The 23,830-nt window shown below is 37.3% G+C and overlaps 2 protein-coding genes across 2 annotated transcripts in view; one reads left to right on the forward strand and one right to left on the reverse strand.

The window, feature by feature from the left end:
* The window catches only part of LOC145987752 (retinol dehydrogenase 12-like), a 212,318-nt gene extending 188,848 nt beyond the window's left edge, over positions 1-23,470 (reverse strand). The window contains exon 1 of the mRNA XM_083122421.1: positions 23,415-23,470. The gene's annotated coding sequence lies outside the window, so the exon portion shown is untranslated. The remainder of the gene's footprint in view (positions 1-23,414) is intronic.
* Positions 10,087-22,347, forward strand: LOC145988316 (uncharacterized). The gene is made up of 3 exons (XM_083123176.1): positions 10,087-10,164; positions 18,067-18,128; positions 20,655-22,347. Exons 1-3 carry the CDS (start codon positions 10,144-10,146, stop codon positions 21,517-21,519), a joined length of 948 nt encoding a protein of 315 aa, XP_082979302.1. The 5' UTR covers positions 10,087-10,143; the 3' UTR covers positions 21,520-22,347.
* Positions 23,471-23,830: the final 360 nt, after the last annotated feature.

Genomic DNA, 23,830 nt, shown 5'->3' on the forward strand with positions numbered 1-23,830 from the left:
CTGTACATGTATACATGCACACATGGTTCACAATACAGAACCAATAAAGGTTCATGGCAGGTGTAGGAGATAGAAGTAAACAACTTCTGTTGATAAGGTTTTTGCTCGTTAGGAATTCATTTCGACGTTAAGATCCCTCAAAAAACGGCATTTTCCATCCTGTTTGTATTCAGCCATGCATATTTTAATTGTTATGTGGGAAAACGACAAAACGTTTAGTACTCTATTGACAGACTCCACAACCAATAAAGATAAAAGCCAAGGTACCAGGTCCTGCTTGTGCCTGGTTTTTTTCCATACTGAGTTTTCCTTCTTCAATTTCATCTAATGGTCATTCATTTTCTTAGAACAGATTAGCCAAAGCTGACAGAAAAGTGCCAGAAACAGAAGAAAATTCAAATATATTAATTAGTGCTGAGCCGATACCATTGGCGATGTATCGGTATCGATCGATACCTGTGTATCGGTATCGGAAAGTATCGGTTGGAATTCATCTACCGATACCAGCCGATACTTCTCCGGCATATTAGTCTTTAACGGGGTCCGCAAAAATGCCGCTGGACATTTTCGCGGAATCTAATTATACTGGAAATTATGCAAACTTTCCTTTATATTTTTCACAAATTATGAAAAAGAAACTGTATTTTTGATTATGTAACATCTATTTTAGTATTCTGATGTAATTCTTGAATATTCGAAAGCAAATATATTGGTAAATCCATGCATATAATTGGAGAAGATTATTCACACACCATCAAATTTTAATTATTGAAATTTTCAAGTATCGGTATCGGTTATGGTTCAAAGGGTATGGGCTCAGCCCTAATATTAATAACATATGATATATGTATTTTTGCATGTACTCGTAGTATTGTCACTTGTTGAGCGAGTATGTTGAGTACTCGATTTCCGATCTCGCTGCCTAAAATTTTGACTTCCAGTCTGCCTCAGGGCAGGAAGAAAAACAATATTAAAAACAATATAAAGTGGACAAATTTATAAACAAGCGAAAGTAGAGTGGGAAATTTCTTCGTCGTTGAGATAGACGCTGATGCAAGTACAAAAGTCAGTGAAGAAATACGTACGTACAATCGAAAAATAAAAACAGCGTATTTTTATTAACAGAGAGGAGACACATCAGCCGGTGTCTCTCAACTGACAGTCATGCACAGCACAGTCATCTCCATATGCACATATGTGCTTTCTTGAGTCGCCCTATGATTAGGGTCTTCCTAGAGATCAACATAACAAAATAAAATCAATGTTGGCAACCTCAAAATATTAAAGCTAGTGTTGTAAATTTGGGCTCACGTGTGCCCAAACATTATGGTCACGCTTCGCCATTGCTAATATTTATTTTGTATCATTTGATGATTGATTGATTGATTTGCTTTATTTTACTTCGCTTTTTGTGCCACTTTTGGCTAATTTGCAAAAATGGAGATGAGTGATGATATGATGAAAGTGATGAATGGACATTCACAAACATCCATGCCCAGGCCGGGATTCGAACCCGGGACTAACCACTACGCCACGGGGGCCGGCTGTATCATTTAATGGCATTGGCGTGAAACTCATGCACATCTTTGTGGGATCCGCCCAGTCGCAGTTGCGTGAAGCAGCAGGGCATATTCTGCATGCAAAAAAGAGTTTCTGAATTCATTATTTTTAAAAAAAGCATGTTTCAGTGATGTATATTCCCATCTCAAATCTACTTACAACTCCACTCTATCTTTTAGTTTATACGAAACTGACTATAAAGTATTTCAGCAAACCTCGCCAAACCACGGTCCTAGTCCAAGTCAATCCCATACTGGCTTCCGCGATGGCGCAGTGGTAGCGTCGTCGCCTTGTAATCCTGATACCCGGTGGAGGCACAAGTGGTTCGGATCCCACTTTAAACTGTAGGTCCAGTCCCGATTAGCCTTACTGTGCACAAAGTGGACTTAAAACACCAAATCAATCAATCAATCCCATACTGATTTCAACATTTCAATATTTTAATTTTAATTGGAAAGTTCAAATAGTGATATTTTGTATTATTTAATTGGAAAGTACAAAAAGTTATATTTTGTATTATTTTATTTGAAAATAAAAAAGTGATATTTTTTATTATTGATCTAGTACTTAATATACCATTACTGTTACATAGTATTTTCGTACACACCATTGCCACCTTGGTGCCGAAGTTATTGACTATCTGGCCAACGAAGGATGTAGGTTCGAGTCCAGGCTAGGCATGGCTGTTCGAGTGAACAACCTCATCGTTTTGATACGCATAAAGGAACTAAGTTAAGTAAGAAACATATACTTGGAAATTATGCGCACCACATTACATATATTAAGTTATGTTTCAATTTTGAGCACGAAAATGTACTAGTGGAGGTGCTCATTTGACTATTTATCTTTATTCTGGATTTGTGGAATTGTCAAAAGCGTTGGAATTTGAACCAGTTCGGTTGCTGAGCATGTTAATTTGTCGACATGCGATCTCGTCACCGAAGTTCTCGTGTTCGAGTCCCGGCCTATTCATGGCGGTTCATAGTTACCATCTTTCATCAATTTCATCTAATTCTAATCCTCATCGTCGCGATTAGTCAAAAGTAGCATAAAAAACCGGCCCTCGTGGCGAAGTGGTTAGCACTTCCTGGCCTGGGCATGGTTGTTTGTGAGTGTGAATTAATCAGTTTCATCATATCATCACTCATCCTCATCTTCGCAAATTAGCCAAAAGTGTTACAAAAAGCGAAATAAAACCAATCAATCAAAAGTAACATAAAATCGACGCTACTTACCAGAAATAACAATACAAATGGCTTGAAATTTATAACAGAGAAAATCCTTACAAGTATCTTACAAAATAGTACCCTCATCTCTCACTTGAGAATATCCTCATGCATAAAGCAGATTTTTTAAAAAATGAAAAATAAAGGATGACCATGAAAATATGAGAAAAGATAGCACTGACTCGGAAGTATATTTTTTGCCTGTGTTATATCTAATTAGTAAATGAATATTTGCCTCAGCAATAATTTATTATGGTGCAAGGAACTAATACGTACAGGTATAATAAAATCACTTTTGTCATAACATTGGCTCGGGAACAAAAGCAAAAACTCATAAGATAAATGTTCCATAAAAGAGCTCATGAATGTAGCTCAGAAGCACTTTGACGAAAGAAAAAAAAAAAGAATTACGTCCATACATTTCCTGCTTCACAGTCCCCTGGATAATAAGTGATAGCGTTCCCTTGCATGGTAATTACAAGTCTTGAGTGTGAAAGAAATGCTTGCAACAATTGTTTAGAAATGCAAATTCTGCTTCTTTACCAGGTCGTTTTCGCGTTTCTTCCTTGGAGAGGGAAACTGCAATTTTTTTGCAAAACGATATTCGTGCTGCCTTTTACAAACTATAAATTAATGGCGTTTGGTTCGAAGAAATGCCATAAGGAAGTCATTATTTATAGTTGATATGGAACACACACGCGCGCTACCTAGACGATGAAAGAAGTTGAATTGTAAATCGTTTTAAAACGATAATTCTTCAGCAGTTATAATTTACTCCATACGTTTCCATTGGCAAACAAATGACTGGGAATGAGTGGAAATGTTTTATATTTCCTGTTTCGTTTACGTGCTTTTGTTTTGAAATGTGCTTCGATTTTCTTGCTACATTTAAGGAAGTTAACTCAACAGAAATTACGATGGCTCATACACAGACGCGTCTAATCAAAAAATGTGATCAGAACCAACTATGGTGGCGCAGAACATGAACCTAGGGTTCCAGGATCTTAGAAAAATACCGTTAACATGTGAATTTTAATAAACCTGGAAATTTGTTGCTGCATTACCAACCACGGTAGTATAATAACTTATGTGGGTTTGATTTTATATAAAATAACAATTTAATCCATAACTCAGAATATTACAACATGGCTTCACAAACAATCCACGAAACAATTGAATATCTAGATACAAAGATATAATAACATCGCAGATGTTTCACAATCTATCTACTGCATTTGTGGGGGCAAGTGCCCCTTGCCCCAGTCAAGTTACGCCTATAAAAGAAGTCTATGATTAATTAAATTATATCCAAAGATCATGGGAGAGAGGGGTGGAGTGTTCAAGTCCAGACATACGTGTTTTTGTGCGAAAGTCTCAATACCAATTAAATATAATCATCATTCATCGTCAAAGGTGGTCTTCTACATTAGCATACATTCTGCTCCCATGTGTTCATTGTTTATCATCTAGTTAGTGTCCCGTCATAAATCCTGAGTTATCATTCATTTTTAAAAATACATTAAAAATTAAATTAAAAAAGTAAAAATATATTTTAAAAATTTTTATGGTGTACTCAACTGCAATTTATAATCAGTATCTATCTTAAAGCATGGTAAAATATTCAAATTTGAAATAAAAACTATTTTGAACGGTATAATATTTTATATTTTACGGTAACGTCTAACCATGAAGACAAGGACCAGCAATCCTATACAGGGACTGTGGCAGAACAATAACTTAATAGAAGAAAAGCGACATCTCATCAAGAAATTTTACAATTACACTTTTATAATTGTAATTATGATGATAATATGTGTGTCAATTCGTAACGAACCTTAAAGTTCGTGGGATCTTAAGAGTATCTAGCAGGTTAACCAGTTAATCGATGGGGTGATGTAAACTACTCATCATTAATCCTCTTGATGAGACCACTCGTCATTAGCATGACGATTTATTGCTTGGCATGCGAAAGGTACAAATTACACAAAGGAATTAAACTACTGAAAAGACAATGGTCACTCGTTGGGTTTTGCGAACCGTTGAACCTGTATCATGGCTGGGTGTAGGATAATTACCTGTCTATCTGAAGTCTTTAGCTGAATGAAAAGAGCGAAGTCCTCTGTGAGCTTCTCTCCTATTTGTCGACCAGAGCGTGCTTCCACTATCGACCTCCTGCCTTGCTGACCACCTCTCTCTACCAACTCAATGCCCAAAGTCCAGTCACCCCCCAGCTTGTCTCACCTCTATATTCCCTGGCCATCGAGCTCTTCCTCAATGCCGAATCGCCGAATCGTGTTTTTAATATAATTGCTACCATGCAAACCGCTGACACCATAACCAGAAGTATTACCTGTTCCTGAATGCTCAGGAGGTTTGCATGGCACAACACAATGCATTGTAAACATGCCTAAGAGGCTTGAGACAGCTGAGAAAAACAAGTGAATGCCCTGGTCAACATGAAGCGTTCAGAGAGACTTAATAAAATAAACATACAATCTTAGGGATTGATACGAATTTATCACGCTGAACACTTAAGCTGAAATTCTATATTTGCTTTCTTACTTTTGTCTTGGTTGTTATTTTCTGTATGCCTTTGTGTGGTGTAAGGGGCTACCCTTTCCGAAGACACAAATGTCAATCTTCCTTTCACGTAGTACACCCTGGGACTGCACCAGCGAGGCTCTGATGTTTGGACGTTCAGCCAGCATAATCCTCTGTAGGAAGTACATTGTGTCGTCCCTATGTGTTTTTTAATTGTCATTTCATCCATTTCATCTTATTACCATTCATTCTCATCTTCGCAATTAGCCAAAAGTAGCAGACATGAGAAGCAAAATAAATAAAATCAATCAATCTATAGGGTCTACCAATTTGAACGTCAGATCTTTAAAATTAGATAGAATGAAAACCACAAGTGATTAAGACATATATTTTTTTCTGTTTTGAAGAGTCAACAATGGCATTATGTTTTGAACAATATGTCGTTGAAATGTTCTCCTCTGCTTCGGTGGGTGGAATGGATTCTGAATGTCCAATTTTCCAGCACGTCTGCACACATATTGAGCGGTATAGCCTCAATGGTTTGTTCGATGTTCCGTTTCAGGTAACGAACTGTGCGTGGTTTCGTCTCATAGACCTTAGATTTGCCATAACCCCATAGAAAATAGTCGAGAGGGGTTAGGTCACATGATCTTGGTGGCCAGTTCACATCACCCTTTCTGGTCAGAACTCATCCGGGGAACTTTTCCTGCGATAATTCCATTGCTTGGCGAGCTGTGTGGCAATTTGCACCGTCCTGTTGGAAAAACACATTGTTGATGTCAAGATTTGCCAGCTTAGGCCACAAAAACTGCAACACCATATTCCTGTATCGCTCCCCTTTGACAGTCACTTGATTAAAAAAAATAAGGCCCGACCACGCCATTAGCCCAAACACCACACCATACAGTCACTTTCTTACGATGAAGGGGTACGTCGAGAATCACTTGCGGATTTTCATCTGACCACATCCTACAGTTTTGTTTGTTAACGTAGCTATCAAGATAAAAATGTGCTTCATCGGAAAAGATGATGAAATTCCTCTCAATGCGCGAAATTTCTGTCGAACTGGACACGAATTTTGAATAAAAATTCGAATAATTTATATGCGTTGTTGTATTGTGTCTCTCTCCATGATAACTTGCCACAGACTACTGCACACAGATGTAACAGTTCCATCTCGTCTTTCCAGTCAGTGTTGCCATAACACTCTTTCAAAGTTCTGAAGTTCAAATTGGGAGACCCTTTATATGTACATAATAAACATGTGGGTGAACCTCAGTCACAAAGTAAATAATATTATTTTAAATATCAATGTAGGCATTTTCGCATGTAGTCCATGGGCATAGATGCAAATCGGTGTCATTTCTTATTCGTCATTCTCCTCTTTACGTAAGACCTTCAAGTCGCAAATGTTGCTGTTATTACATATTCAACATTTATCTTACGTATGTTTACATTCGTTGTGTAGTATGCTCATCCCAAAGAAGACATCGTTTAGTAACCAGGAGTATGTTGAGATTACACCCATCGCACAAGACAGCTACAAATTATGGATTTTTTTGTTCCGACATTATTGCGTGAATGAAGTGAACTAACCGGCCCCGCGGAAGGGAGAGCAGGTTCTCGACCCACGTAACTGACCAGGTGCACTATGGGAAAATTTTCTCCCGAGAAGTGGTCAAGGCTAGAGTTGCGAAACAATGAATACTCATCCCATGACCCGTGGTCAGCATCAGAATCCACGCTTTCCCCCGGAAAGGCGGGCGTCCGTCAGAAACAATATTTCGCCGCGAGTGGGGTGGACGTCGAAAAGGAAGAAGATAGAATGGTAAAGAGTGAAAGCCGACAAGGAACGTTTTTTTCCTTTCTTTGAATATCCTTCCGCCATATTTCGTTCGTTTCAAAACCGGAATACGCTGTGATGATCCCGCCCGCCCGTGGTCGAGTTTTTCCTATTTTGCCTTCGAAGAAAGAAAGTTGAACTCAAGTGTTGCAATCTGACCCGTGTTAACAAGTTGTTGCTAAACGGTCTGCGAATAGCCATCTTGGGCAGCTGGGGTGCGCTATCGCTCGCAGAATTTGCCCCCTTCACCCTCTCACAATGTTTGTACCCACCCCGATTTTTTCATTTTAACCCCACTTTATGCACAGATAGTTTAATCTGGGATTGGGCCTACAGTTTAAAGTAGGATTCAAATTACTATGGTCTGCAAAGGGTATCGAACCCGAAACCTCTTGATTACAAGGCGACGACGTTACTATGACACCATCGGAGAAGCCCTTATACCTGACGAACTTAATATTATTGTGCATATACGCTTGTGCCCGCTAAATCTTCCATAGTACACTGTGAGGAACACAGTTCATTGGACCTTATTCAATTAGGATAACAAGAGTCGATATTCGTTGTTTTCAATTGTTGCTTGTTGGGTTATTGACGAATATAATGTTACTTGTGGCATGTAAGGAGTACTATAGTTTTATCCTTAAAGGGTCTCTTCATGTTTACTAAACTCCTTCAACGCAGCGGCGGCTGGTGGTTCTGAATTAGATGAAGGGCTAGTAGATAAGAAAATGGGCATTAGAGAAATAATTCAGAGCCTGATTCAGAACCACCAACCTTAACGTCAATTCGACATAATCCATTGTCTAATACTTCTATTAATTACATCTATGTTTCGAGAGAGCCTCTTCTCTCGTCTTTCCTGTGGGTGGAACTACAATGGACCAGTGATTCACCTATCAAAAGTCGGTGTGCTATCCAACGACTCGACGGGGTCCACCGGAATGCTATATTAGTAGATTTTGCTCCATTACTAAATGCTCCTGAAGATAATTGATCACCTAAAGATCAGGGAAGAGATTCTCTCTCGAAATATAATGTTAGGATATGTGTAAGCGACAGAAGCATAGACAATTGATACTGCCCAATTAATCGCGTGATAGTATAGAACCATTATCATTAAACTTGAGACAATCCTTGCTTCAAGATCCTTCCCTTCCTTTGTTCTTTCTACTCCAACTTCTCTAAGACATGACATGTCCACTATACCTTCTTTAGTGTTATTGTCTGATTTACTCTCCATTTCTCTACGCCTACTCTATCCCTTAAATTTTTGACATCATTTGTAGTACTCAAATTCTTATCCTCAAGGTCTGTTTCTGATCCGCACCAACAGGAACTCATTTCGAGAGGAGTCCATGAACTTCTACGCCTCCGATAATGCAGGCAAGTTCTGAGATGAAATATGTTTTTAAGCTGTTTATTTTACAGCAAGCACTTTATTTATGCAGTACTAGCTTGAATATGTGGATTGAGTTGAATTCGTTCAAGAATCAGTTATTTGTCGATATTTGCAGTCGTTATCCTTAGATTTGTGGATTTCTGCTCCGAAAATTCATTTCACATATAGACAAGTGGATATGTCAGTTTGGTTGTTTACTACAAAGTCCGCCAGAAACAACCTTTTTGTGTTTGTCAACAATTTGCATTTTTCTATTTTGTTTCACATTGGTATCCTTCATAAAACAGCTGATTGTTATAAATTTTTAGTCATATTAACGTATGTCTCTCTCTCTCTCTCTCTCTCTGCCCACATATACAAATGCCCGTCGCACCCTGCTCAATCATACATACATACATATGGCCTATTTATAGTCATTGTATATTTTAAGACACCTTGTCTTATTGCTTCAAGTATTACAATAGTAGTAACTGCGATGACTCCTCCCATATTCTAGACAAGCGAAAGTGTTCCATCTTACACATAAAGTGCCGTGCTACACTTTACCAAACATGAACATGCTCTTTATTTTAAGTTTAGTGAATTCTTATTTCTATGACTTCGTTATTGTATGAATACGACATGCACTTCAAGCGTCAGTCGCATACAAGTAAGATGGATGATTTTTAACTTTGATTCTTGGAATCAACCCCCAAAGTATAATCAACACACCCTCGGCCTCCCCGATGTCGTAAACGTCAAGAGGTCCTGGGTGCGATATCTGATGGAGGCACATTGCACAGTGGGTCCAAGTCCTACTTAAAACTGTAGTCCAGTTCCGATTAACTTATCTGCGCATAAAGTGGATTTCAAACAAAAATATTGAAAATATCTTCAACAAACCCCTCAATTATAAACAAAGACTCAGTTTATGGTCAACTTGGTTCTGAAAATACCCTGACATGTCCCAAAATACGAACTTACACCCCCTCCCCTCGTTGATGGAATATTGGTTGATAAACCTTTATCTCCAAACGCCATCAACAGGGGACCCTGGAACATATGCAGTATATTCTGTAACCTAAAAGTATGATTCCAAAGTGCCAGGACAATGGTTTCTTTCTTGCCAGTTTCCTTAGAGTTTTTACTTCTTTCGGAAAGGCATTTGCCTACACGTTAGGGCGCAAATAAGGAAACCTTAAAATATAAATTTTTCAAGCATCTTCCTCGCCGCGGGTTACTTAAAACCAGAATCACTACACGTTAAATGTCGCTAATAAGGAAATAAATTGTAATCTTCCGTCCAGGTGCTCATCTCTTATGTAGTCGTGGCTATTGTGAAACGTCGACGAAGAACAAACGAGGAAACTAGTTTCAAACGTGACCGGTTTGCAACACTAACCTGCCCGTCCATTCACTAACCCACGACCCCCCGGTGATCGTACTGTGCGGCGGCGAGGGAAAGTTTAATGTGGGAGGGGCGCTCTCTACTGGTCAACCCGGATAAGTATATAACAACGAGTGCAAGACCCAATTTCCCGAACACATCTTCCACTCCCGCTGAGAGACAGAGGCACACTGCAGCAGCCGTCATGAACGCGGGGAGCCTTCTGGTTAGTGTACTTTTGTTCTTTCTCGTGTCGTGTGTGGAAAGTGGTGATCGCACATGTGTAGGAAAGCCCCAGTGGTCGCCGAAGATCATGTGAAATGCGTGCAGAGAACATTGGGTCACGCGAATAGTGATGTGCCCGGCGACCTCAAGTTCTCATGTGTGATTTTGTGATGTACGCGTGCGATTTTCACAAATATGGCGCCAAAAATGTCTAGATAATAATATTTGTAATCTGGCCAACATCTCAGTGACTCCATCGGATTCTTCTGTAAAGAAAATTGCAGAATGTTATTAATGGCGCCAGAAATTCGAATGGGAGAAGTTCTCACTAGTCGCACAATTCTCAAACACCTTTTTTCGTCAAGCCCCGCCCTTCGTCTTCTGACGTAAGCGCGAATTGCTTTCGTTGTTAGGTTAAGAGTTCTTAGCATAAATACACGGCAATTCTTCGATGCTTGACCAAAAAGGTATTATTTTTGCTAAGAGACCTAAACCTAACAACAAGAGCATTTGGACTGACGTGAGAAGATGAAGGGCAGGACTTGACGAAAAAGGTGTTTGAGAATTGTGCGATTAGTGAAACCTACAATGGGAATTCTTCTACGGGTCTCCCTTATCGCACAACGCGAGAACAACCTTGCGGAATGTTGTCATTGTCAGGCTAAATGTCTAAGTCGTTAGGTTAAACTTTTTAGGTTTGGTTCTCTTAGTGTAAATAATGCATTAGACATTCCTCGTCTGGCATCAGAACGCAAGGTTGTTCTCGCGTTGAGATAAGGCAGACCCTTCTTCTACAGTGTGGCCAGGTTGTGTTACTTCAGTTTGGCTCCTGGTTCCACATATTCCAATCTACAGTTTTACAATGCCATCCTTGTGAAAATGCTCTGTGTATGTTAGCAAATCACAACAAAATGATTTGAGGTCGTTGGGCTTAATATAATAGTATCAAGATAATACTTCCTCAGTGTTACGGTTTCGTTACTCGTTAATTAAACACTGTGTGGAAAAGTTTACTTTAAATTTGCAAAGCACTTATAATCATGCAAAAGCCTTCAATTGGTGTGAAATCCTAACAACTAAAGTGTTCCCCCATCTGAAGTTTATCCCTGGCTGTAATTTCAAGACAATAAGTTGACCAATCTGTATATTGTTCTACACTGCGACTTCGTAATTGATTTGTTCAAATCTGCGTCTTGAAAAAAAAAAAAACACTTATTCAAAAGTGAATCTAGAAAAAACTCAAATTTGTCGATATTGGTCGAAAGAAGGTTTTTGAAACAAAATATTCAATTATTAATTGAATAATTAATAGTTATTGAACTATAATCTTCATAGCAAGTAGTTCTTGACTATGCATATTGCGAAATTATCTAACTTGTTTGAAGATGGCGGACTTTATATCTACCGTAACAAAACTTTCGAGAATGAATGGTATATTTTAAAAAGACGTATGTTACATTAAATTTTATTTGTGCAATACAATAAACATGTTTTGATGTTTATATTTCAATGCCATCTGTAAACTGGCATCATACCAAAAATGTTTGATGTGAAACCCACATTTCATTGTTAATGAATTACCTTTATGAAATTGCATTCCATTACAGTTATATGATATACAACAGCCTTTGAAAATTTTGGTTTAGGGAGATTTGGTGATACTCGAAAGAGATTTTGAATTGTACCAGAAGAGAAGAAAAATAATTAAGTAATGTATAAAATAAACACGTACAGACATCAACATATTACTCTCCCAAACCAGTATTTTCTCGTTTAATTATTAATCCTCCTCAAACGGGGACATAAAAACATAATCTTTTACTTACATACAGAGACATAGAATTGTACATTTTACAAAAATCTAGACACCTATATCCTGAAATACTGGCTTTCCTGCATGTCATGTGTGTTGCTTCCAGTGCAGATTTGGCCGAACTTGCTATTGAAGTTAGCTCATTGCTGTTGAGTTAAGCAACACGCACAATGTCATGTAGGAAATCGAGTATTTCAAGATATAGATGTCTCTTTTTTTCTGCGGATGCCTGTAGATCTAAGGCGTAAATACCATAGTAGTTAGTTGTTCTAAAACCACATTTATGTAGAGTGGGGTGCACAATGAGAGTTTCAAGAATTGAAATAAAACTTCTGACGGCCACATACATAAAAATCCACTCATTAAAAGCACGTCGGATGCAGGAGAAAAATTAATGGAAATAGTCATGGACAATTTGCCTAGCAATACTTGTGCATCCCACTGTACCTCCTCTTTGATATTCCAGAACTATTCGCAAATGATTATGTGGATAAGTGGGAGGATTGGTCTTTTGAAAAACTTGCAATTTTACTTAATTCTCATTTATATTTTCGGTTTGCTATTGATAACGAACATGATTACTTTTTTGGCTACAATTTACAATTCGTGTTGATTTTCATGAATTGTGAGCAAAACATCTATTTATAATGTTGTCACATTTATTTTAAAAAATTCAGAAAAGTTAATTATTTTTCTTGAAAAGTTGTGATTCTATTAGGAACAATTTCGATTAGAGCAAATGTAATCGAAGTCTGAGAATTTTGTTCTAAAATTTGAACATTTTGATGAAGATATTTACAACGTACGTAAAGCGTACAATTTTGTACATTGCATATACCCTGTCCCAGCTAACTGTGGAGCAGGGCCACTCATAGCGGCAGAGGAGGAGGAGGGAAATCTAGTGGTGAAAGCGCAGCGTTACCAACCGTACGGTCCTGACTGTACATGTAAGGAAAATTCATGGCATGTTTGAACGTACGGTCCAGACCTTAGTCCGTACGCTAAATGTACGGTTTATAAAAATTTGCACTTATTGTTTTATCCCTAATATTTCCCTAAGAAATTCTTGAACCAAGCGTATGGACCTGGAGGCAAGAATACGGCCCGTTAGCCATGTGCGTACGGCATTGTGGCTTTTAAAAGTTTGCAACGCTTTCAGAGCGAAGCAGGGAAATCGGGTAACTCCAGTCGCCCATTACGCAATTCCGTTTCTTTCACTGTTCATTGGTGGAGCCGTCTCGCATCACTACTTGCGCAGAGACTTGTTCTCGTTCGCCTGGTCTACAGATACCTGTTACTGGGTATAGTAACATGCATGTGTAAGATTTTGTAGTATCTTCTTGTATTATCGTGATTTAATTTTGGAAATGTTCTAAAAATTTGAAACACGTCGAATTCAATCTTGTAATTGCTTTATTTCAAATTAAAATTTAGGTGACAGAATATACACAACTTCGCAAATAATTAAATCAAGGAGTTATTAAACCTTCTTTTAGGTAAGTCTTTTGAAAAACTTTTAATTATGCTTAATTGTAGTTTACTTTTTCTGAACGTGCACATGATTGTAGGGCAAAAGACATAACTGCACCGACTTCCCGCCAGTCCGTGCTGACTCACGTGGACGCTGTTGTCGATTCAACATCACCTCAGAAGCAAGAAAGAATGTTCTGGTGTGTCATCAAGGAATAAGCGAGTAAAAACTGCCTCTATTAGAGCTACCAGGCAATCACGTGATCCATTTGTTGATTATTTTAAATGCTTACATTTCATAACCTTAGCAGTTTATGACCCCCACTCTCCATATAAGCAAGTTTCGCACATATTTCTCTACCGGCTTCAATGACTTTTGTCTTTCTTTCATATTTCTAGTCATTTTAACTTTGCCCTCCATTTCTTAATAGCGCAACACTCTGTACTTTCAGGGGCAACGCTACTCACTGTGAAAACAGCCGTAAAAAGCTCTTTCAGAGTGTTGTACTCTATTTAGAAATGACTTGCAGAAGCTCGTGCTACTTTTGGATTGTTTCGCAGAAGGGTTTTCCGGTCGACCGGTGACTTCAGGGTGTCTTGTGACCGTCGGTGGAAAAGAAAGGAGAGATTTGAAGAAAATGTTCTTCTAAACTTAATTAAAATACCTTTACAACTTAACTTCATGTGCCTGAGTGACAGATCTCAAGGTCATTCGAGTTTTCATTTCTGACAGGTTTGACACTTTTTGCGTTGACAGAAATGCAGAGGAAATGATCTGAACAAATATTACAATGCGTGTTAGTTCTCAAAAATTGTCAAAATAAGCTTACTTTATTTATATATATATTTTTAAAAAAAATTACCCAAAAGTAACAATTTTCTTGACACATCATGATTCTAGGAAGAATAACCTCAATTAAAGCAAAATTTAATTGACATCTGAGGATTATCTTCTAAAACATGAACGATTTTGTGAAACATTTACATTCAGTTTTGTGCATCGCACAATTTTGTGATATTATCTTGTTGCATCGTGATTTATTACTAAAGTAACTTGCATTCGGAAACTAATGTTTAATTCTTCTTACGAAAACTCTGCCTATTCTTGTAAAAATATTTTGTTAATTAGCGAACGTCCGTAATGATGTTCTAGCTTCCATCTATGATTTTTCGTGAAAACCCCAGTCGTACAATATTACAAGTCTTCTATAGAAGTTCTACAGAAACTCTTAGTTCCGCTTCAACATATGCTTTTATTTTCCAACGAACACTTTCCAGAGAAAAGCATTACATAATATGAAAAAGAAGAAAAAGTTATTTTATGTACTTTACAATAATCTTTGATGACTTTTATGTGGCCAACGTTAAAATTCTGATACAATTCGGATCCAATTAATTTTCTGAGCATCTTTCAGGATGTAGAAGGTTTTTATTCCATAAAATGGAATGGGACCTCCCCGATGGTGATCAAGTCGTCGCCTTGCAATCAAGGTGTTACGGGTTCGATATCCGGTTCAAATCCCACTTTAAACTGTAGGTCCAGTCCCAATTAGCCTTTCTCTTGCATATGTGTGACGCTACATTGAGTGACATGGTCTTCTAGCCAAAGGATCAAAGTATGTTCACCTAAAATTTCATCATCATATTGCAACTAATAAAAATATTATAACCATCTGTGCAAAACTTATTGAACACCCTTTGTACAATGCCCAAGGTAAAAACTAACGTGGGTGATAAAACCCTGAGACCGCCAAATACATTTTCAGTGACCCGCAATATGTTGACTAGATGTGTAACGATCTTGTGCAACGTCACGTCTTCATATTAATTGCAACCCAATCATAGGCGGCATACAGTCCGGTCGAATATTTCTACAATAATAATAACAATAACCTTCCAATATATTAGAATTATTCTTAGTCTCACACACAACTAAACCTATAAACTGGCCATCACTCACTCACGTGCCAATAAATAAAATAATTTGTATTAATCAACAAAACTGAAAAAAGACCCTTATGCTCCAGGCCATGTTCACCCGTGTCAACTTTCTGAATCTTAGCAACTCCTAGAGGTAAAAAGATTGATAATCGTGCCGAATAGTAGCTGAGCGAAACTTAAATTAAGTTCATTGACTTGTCTCAATAGTAATTTGACAGACAATAGCGATTTGTCGAGATCACAAAAACTACTAAATATGAGGATCTAAAATTTTCTAAAGTTAAAGATCTTCCAACGCGACTTAATAGTTTTATTGTCCCCTCAATCTTCCTATTAAAAAGAATAATTTTATTAGAGTTTAAAGTTTGTATGAACCAAGAAATTTTTACAAAAGTTTCAATCCACCGTTCGTAGCTTGATATGTATTGTCAAATGTAAGAAGTACGCGTATGTCCATGGCTCAGAGTGTTTTGTAATCTCTCTAAGGTCTAAGCCATTGACAACTATTGTCTTTACTTGTGAGGAAGAAACAGCACCGGGTGGGCCCGTACGTAGAGGAGGGGCTATGGGGGTCATGCACTCCCTCGAACTCTGAAATATTATAATGTTAACCTATAAAAACCTACAAAAATAACATCAACGATTTTTCAAATTTGTATAAATTTCGATTTTGTCCTTGCATAAATGAATAGGTTTTGGTTGTGGAGAGAATCAGGTTCCACAAGTCTGCAGTCTGTTTTGGATCATAACATTGCAAATCTACAATTGTACAGGCAACGCAAAGATAATAGTAGGTAAATTGTCCATTTCTATTTTCATTCTTTTTTACTCTGCATCTTATGTTATATTAAGGTATGGAAGTCTGTTGATTGATTGATTGATTTGGTGTTTTAAGTTCACTTCATGCACAGTAAGGCTAATCGGGACTGGACCTACAGTTTAAAGTGGGATCCGAACCACTTGTGCCTCCACCGGGAATTCTGTTGAGACGAAGCAGATGTTGATATCTGCTTAGTGGCGTTTTAATTTCAATCTATGATCATCACCCTGTGGAAAACAGACTGAGTGAAAATAGTAAAGGAGAATTCACCTATATTACTTTTACCATTCGGTGTAGGCTTGGCTCTAACTGCAATACTACCTTAACATTGGTGGGCACATCTAATACTCTTAACAGTATTTCGCCGACCACCGTGACGAAGCGGTTATCACAACGCGCTACGGCGCCATTGGTTCCGGGTTCGAATATTGGCCTGCGCAAGGGTGTTCTTTGTGAATATCAATTTCATCGTCGCGATTAGCCACAAACTTCAGAAAATGACGTAGAATAATCTAAATCAATCCAACTCATTTCGGATCTTCTCTTCGCTCCATACTCTTTGGTACGAGTCTGGGCGGGAGGGGGTGTCTGCAGACGTTTACTTCTCTTGTTATGGATTCTTCCCCCCACCACTGTGTACGCGGTTGTTTTCGCTTGTTATTCAACTTGTGTAAGTTATGGTTGAATGCAAGATGTTTGCGTAAGAAGCGATCTTCCTCTACTTTTAACACTTCCTCCCGACTCTCAAAATATGCATCTGAAAGTGAAGCTTCTTTGGTCGTCTCTAACGACTTCCTCCATTGCAGAATTCACATTTCCAGTTCTTTTTTGGAAAAAAGGAAATCCCGAACAGTTTCTAAGCCAAACATTACTTCTCTCTTTTTTCTTCTTTCCTTTAGTTCCGACTTTCTCATGCAAGCTGGTGATGTTAGCATACGTAAAACTGGAAGTTAGAAAGTGAAAGCAGTAACTTGCTAATTAGCAGATCATTCCTACAGATGTCTGATCCTTCTTTTTTATTTGGTTGTCGCTCGTGTGCTCTTCTCCATGTAGACAACTTGCCACCTTGTTTGCCGAGCGTATCAAGTGTTCGTCTCGAATTTCTATTTTTATTACTGAATGAGGATGGCTAATACTTACTTCTTAGATGCTTTTTTTTTTTGTATTTTGAATATTCATCATCGCTTCTCTGCAAGGTTTGGATAATTATGACTAACACTGTTAGATGAAACTGATCAACGGAGTCACAAGGAATCCATGCCGAGACTCGAATCCAGGAACTTCGGTGGCGAGAGCCACAGAGCAGGGATACTTTTTGAATATTGTAATCTATATGATTGTACTTATTTGAAAGTTCGAGCAATTCATTATGCCTCAGCAATCATTTTATTATTATTCATTATGTTCACGCAGAGTGTCAAGTCCATTATGCTATTACTATGCTCTCAATGTAATCCCACTACAACTAATAATAATACTTCCGAACAATTGAGAAAACATATTGAGTGAACCAAACATGCTATTTAGGCTTGATTCAATGTAAAGAGATTGGTGGAGAGTCATATACAGGTACTTCCGATTTTCATGGGAAATAACATTGTGCATATGAAAGATATAAATAGTAACATAATACTACAGATAACTAAAAAGGGAAGCTCTATGTTTCTACTGGTCATTCATCACTCTTATGAATTACTAGATGCATTAATGATTTTATACCCCTTCAGTGTCTCAGGTTTATACTTCCCATTGTCCTATCTTTGAAATGCTATATGAAGGATAATACTGTAAATGTATTGTGTGCATTCGTTGTTTGTGTAATTGCTTGTGGCTTAATGCTATCGTTTTCCTGTTTCTAGGTGACCCTCGTGGTGCTGCTGGTAGCATTCTCCATATCAGAAGGAGGTTATCCTGACCATGGGTGAGTAGATAGGGTCTCCAATTTACACGAATACTGTATCATCTAATATTCTTAATAGAATGAATCATAGTTGTGCTATGGTAGCTACATGAGACTTCTTTTTAAAACTGTGACATTATAATTGTCTTAACTAGATAAAAATATTGTATTTATTTCTCTGAGATAAAATTATTTAGCAGCTTGAATTTGAATAGTAATCGAGTAGGCTCGAGTTCAATACTTTGGGGATAAAGTTCAATAATTTGAACATTATAACTAACGAGTAGATGCAGTCTAAATTATAACATTTAATAAAAGGTCTGTAATTACATATCATTCTTATTATTATATCCCGTAAATACAATATACAATATATATATATATATATATATATATATAAATATATATATTGTTATTTTTATTATTTGGAAATACTTCTTTACACTATTCGAGCATATCGACAGCTCTGAGCCATTTAGGAATTGTCTTTTGTGTATGTTTGTACGACGTATTTTCTACATTATATCAATTTCATATTTTCGGAATATAATATTTACTCTATGATTTTGCATTTAGAACAGCAATAGTTTTCTTACGTACACAAATATTAAAATTAATATTAGTACTAGAATCAGGCTAATGATATCATCGTCAAAGTATGATCATTTAGGAGATATTTATGCTGTGGAGTGTTTTCTGCAAATTGTTCTCCGATGGAAATAAATAAAAAAACACAGTAGATTGATTGGTTGATTTAACTAACGTTCCTTAATTAGACTATTTTTTAGTGTAAAAGCTAAGATAATTTGAAAGAACAATTAATAGAAAGTAGCATTTGCAAAAATAACTGTAGAAATGAAAAATGTTTTCATTATAGTTATCGCAGTAGTGTTAGAAGTTCTACCGTTAAATTTAACAGTCTGTCTGTTATTTTGCAAAAAACGGGACGGGACAAAATTCTCATTTTTTAAAAAAAAATCTAATATTTTATGGTGCACAAAGATTGGTTATAATTATAAATTATAGTTTCCATAAATACATCAAAATTACAATAATGAATATAACTAGGTAGTGGCAGGTAATTCTTTAAAAATGGTTATGGCTTGTTTTACGGTGGTTGAATGACAGTGGAAACTGACGATCTTGGATCGTCCAGTGTAGTACATGCGTTAGAGTTACAGTTGCTTGAAAAGAATCTGGAAATATGGTTGCAACAATTTCTTCTTAGCAAACACTGAGCTATTATTTGTAAACAGAAACCTTGTCCCCTTGACCACTTTTATAGTCCAAACCACAACAGTTCACCATGTGGTGAAACTCCGTTTGGGTATATGGCTTTGGTATCAGTGATAAAAACGTCTCCGTAATCATTCTGCTTTACTTCTGGGTTGGAAGAGCGCGTATTCACTTGGGGAGAATGGCCAGAGATCCTCCCTATAACGCCCAAATATGCCTGGCAACAGGGGTTGATATTCATTCCTTCCAGGGAGATTTTATTCCACTTAATAATGTAAGAGTCCCACATTTATAGATGTAAACCTAATCCTGAAACATTATTATCAAGAATTTTTTTTTTTAAAAAAACAATATTTTAGCATTTGTTTTCGTTAACTAAAAAAATATCAATTCATTAGTAAGTTTAGTGCTAGAAGTTCACAGGACGAGATCCGTCACAAAGCTTCTCGTTTCAGCACTTATTGAAATCTTTGCGAACAACATGAATGCATTATTCACACAAAAACACCTAACAAATGTTATTTTATTTTTTATATTGGTTCTCTAAATAATAAATATGCAGTAGATCGAGAAAACTACTAATATACACGACAATGACATTTCAGATGAGCCGATAGTAGAACAACGAATGCTTGAGGAATATATTTGTGTGAAGAAATGTTAGATGTGTTACGTAGTTTTGACATTATTTCAATGATTTCTTCTATAGCTATTGTTAATAAAAATACTAACTTACCCCAAAGTAGATTATTGCAAATGTGAGAAATGCATTTCATATCCACATCTGAATCCAAAGTCCTATGGTATACCCTCAAAGCAGATGGTTTAATTTCACACTGTGTCAAAGGCTTGGAAATCAAACATCAAAAACTCTTTGTCATATAGGCGTCAGTAAAACAAGCTCAGGTACCTTGGAGTACGTATGCCTATTTTAGCTATTACCTGCCTCGGGAGAACTGGTGTCCCTAGTTTAGACGTCAAAAAGTGAAAAATGCGATTACTATTATTTTAGCTGATGATTTACAGTGAGATATAAACGTCTTAGAGAGACAGGGTGGTCGCAACTTGTAATCAAGGTGTCTTTTTATCAAACACCCACATTTCTCTGATTTGATATGAAAATGTCAACAGAAAAGCATATAATTACATAATTATTCGAGCCATAGTCATGAAAGTACTATATTTTAGATAACGAGTCTATTTATTAATGGTATATTCGGGGGGATGGCATTCCCTATTTTTTTTTATTAAGTGAAAACTTTCTGAAAATTAATTCCATCCTTCACATGATTATTTTTACTGTCTTTTCAGTCTGGATGAACACCATGACGATCATCATGATCATCACGATCATCACGATCATCACGAGCCTAAAGGGTACTGGAAGAAGAAGCTAATCTGGAAACCAGACTGGAAGAAGGTTTGGAAAGAGCACTCGAAAGAGATTTGGAAACCAGAGTGGAAGCAGATATGGGTCCCTGCTTGGAAACAGATCTGGGTTCCAGAATGGAAGGAGGTTTGGAAACCAGAATGGAAGGAGATTTGGAAACCCGCATGGAAGCAGGTCTGGAAGCCAGTGTGGAAGGAAATCTGGAAGCCCGCATGGAAGCAGATCTGGAAGCCAGTGTGGACGAAGGTGTGGGTGCCTTTGCCCAAGCACGGATGGGACGAACATGGTCACGACGACTGGCACGAACCCAAGGGAGTCTGGAAGAAGAAGCTGATCTGGAAACCAGACTGGAAGAAAATCTGGAAGCCGGACAAGAAGCTGATCTGGAAGTCCGAGTGGAAGCAGATCTGGAACAAAGATAAGAAGCTGATCTGGAAGCCACACAAAAAGCAGGTGTGGAAATCCGCCCAGAAAATGATCTGGAAGTCGGCGTGGAAGAAGATATGGAAGAAGGATTGGAAGAAAGTGTGGAAAGTAGAATGGAAGAAAATCTGGAAGCCAGTGTGGACCAAGGAGTGGGTGCAAATCCACCACCACGAGGAACACCACCATGAGGAACACCACGACCACCATGGATGGGACAGGAAGGACGACGGAAACTCAAACAACCAGCTGCAACAACAGCAGCAGCAAGTATGGCAACCTCCTTTGCAGCAGCAACAGCAAGTGTGGCAGCAACCACAGCAACAGCAAGTATGGCAGCAACCACAGCAACAGTGGCAATAAATAAACTCTCGTCTCAATCCTATGCTTCCACCACCGAATGGAAATGTTTTGTTACTGTGGTAGTGGCAACGGCAATATAAGCTAAGTAAGAATGATCATGAGGTAAGTATTATTGAACGGTTCCAAATTACTTTCAACCGTACCTATCATTGAAGAAGGCCATTTTGACGTTCAGATGCAGTGTTTACCTGCTATACATCTGAATTGTACTTCTTCCTTTCTACTTTAAGAACAACCGTATTAACGAATTTACCAATACCGGTGACTATTGTTGAATATAGATGATTACCAATTTAAATTGCTTACACCGTTCCCAGTGCTTCTACCATATCATTTTATCAGCAACAATTAACATAACAATGGGATCTGGATTATCGCGTTCCGTTGCCACGCTTCTACCAGTGATAAAAAACTTCTTCAAATGAAGCTGAAGTTTCATCTTCCAATGTGAAAATTATAGTCTCGTAAAGTATACAAATCTACGCTTCTTCGGCCTATGGTGTCTGTGGTCTCGTAAATCGGGCAATCAAGTGATAGTCTTGTGAGGTGATTAAAAAACCAGCAGGTTTGTTCTTGTGCGCCTGGCTCCAAGGTAACTCCCCTTGTGTGGATGCTGGACATCGGTTGCCTATGTTCACTATCAGAGCTTCAAGTAAACGGAACTACTTGTTAGAGAATTGCTCAGAAAGGATCGCAACAATTTCAAGTGCGAAAGGGTATATTTTTTCTGTTATTGCCATGCAGTCAAGTACAAAGTTCATGTTTATTTTTTGTACGTTTTTTTGTATGATTGTTACTATGTCTTTTTCTAGTAAATATTTGTACATAGTTGTTAGTATTTTATTTAATTAATATCTGAAACGATATGATCTTTTGGTAATTATTGCTACTTCATAATGTGTTAAAGTTTCCGTAGTCCTTACAAGCTTCTTGTCGAGGGAACGAAGGGTGGGTCAGAAGGAGAAGGAGAAGACGTTTTTCTATTTGGACAATTTTATAAGTATAACAAGAAAAACGTTGTTATAGTATTACAACTTTAGTCAGCCATTTATATTAGTCATTTATCTAATAGTTTCCTTTTGTATATCTCTTCTACGACAAAATATGTTTTTCTGCAAATATCTTGGCCCTTACTTGAGATAAAACACACGCACACGAATATATATATATTACGAAATTCTGCACTTGATGTTCAGAATGGAGTGTGACTAATCTCCTAACACTTTAGATATTACAGAGCCTTAATTGTTGAGATAGCACACAAAATGCGGTGACCTCAAAGAAAAATCTAATATTCCGTGAGATCGTCTTCTGGTGTCATCGTTATAATAAATGTGTTCATTTTTACAATTACTACTACACGTTAATGAATATCGTAAAAGTTAGAAATGCACGGAATATACACCAACAAAGACATAGATGTGTATTATTGAATATCACAATAGTTGAGCTTACACGTGAGACTATTACTAGCAAAACCATCATAACAATATCAGCTCGAGCAACATATTGATAAGAAATTTCCTGGCCTATTGAATTCGCCCCGGTAATATCTTTGATATGTGGAAACTTCACACGTTTAAATCATCGATAGGTTTTCAATCGTTCAGTGTTTCTGGAATTCTTGATGAAATAATAGACCTACATATGCATATACAAGCATTCAAGGGTACATGCATAGGTAGCCTCCGTTTTAAAATATTTATTAATTATGCATTTGAATACCGAAATTTTATGATCGAATTTTGCTTTCCCGTTGCAATTTGGAGCATTAATCCTAGTAGGAAATACTACCAAAATATACCGCTATACGACATTAGTATTGAAAATTTCATTTTGTGTCTATCTCTGTGAGTGTTGGTCGACAACAGTTATCTATAAATCAATTAACTTACCTTTGTAAGTTGTGTTTTTGTTCCGGTGCTTCCACCTCAATTTGAAGCCAATACTGCTCACTATAAGAAAAATGAAAGAGTGGTAATGCTTATTAATCGGTATTACTAATATCATTAATATTAATAATGAAGGCGAAACAAACCTATAAATAGGCATACATACATGTACGTTGCAATGTTCAAGTTTACATTTATTATACTTTCTAGGGCAAAATGCTAAATCAGTGTCGCGAATAATTGCAAATAATTATCTACGTTTTATTTTATTTTGTTGAATAAAAAATTTTTTACGTTTTACTTCTCTCTCCGCAACGACCGTGTATTAATAATGCATGTAAATACAACAAAAGAGTTTTTCCTATTTCACGAGATTAATGCAGAACATAGTTTGCAGAGAAAAATATTTCAAAAGTGTA

The sequence above is a fragment of the Lepisma saccharinum genome, chromosome 5 (assembly GCF_977018435.1).
Source record: "Lepisma saccharinum chromosome 5, izLepSacc3.1, whole genome shotgun sequence".
NCBI classification, from domain to species: domain Eukaryota; kingdom Metazoa; phylum Arthropoda; class Insecta; order Zygentoma; family Lepismatidae; genus Lepisma; species Lepisma saccharinum.

Bases quoted from the DNA above. Each gene is read 5' to 3' on its own strand.
- LOC145988316 (XM_083123176.1), top strand. From the start codon at position 10,144: ATGAACGCGGGGAGCCTTCTG. The intron at 10,165-18,066 runs GTTAGTGTACTT...TCCTGTTTCTAG, and splicing joins TGAACGCGGGGAGCCTTCTG to GTGACCCTCGTGGTGCTGCT. The intron at 18,129-20,654 runs GTGAGTAGATAG...CTGTCTTTTCAG, and splicing joins GGAGGTTATCCTGACCATGG to TCTGGATGAACACCATGACG.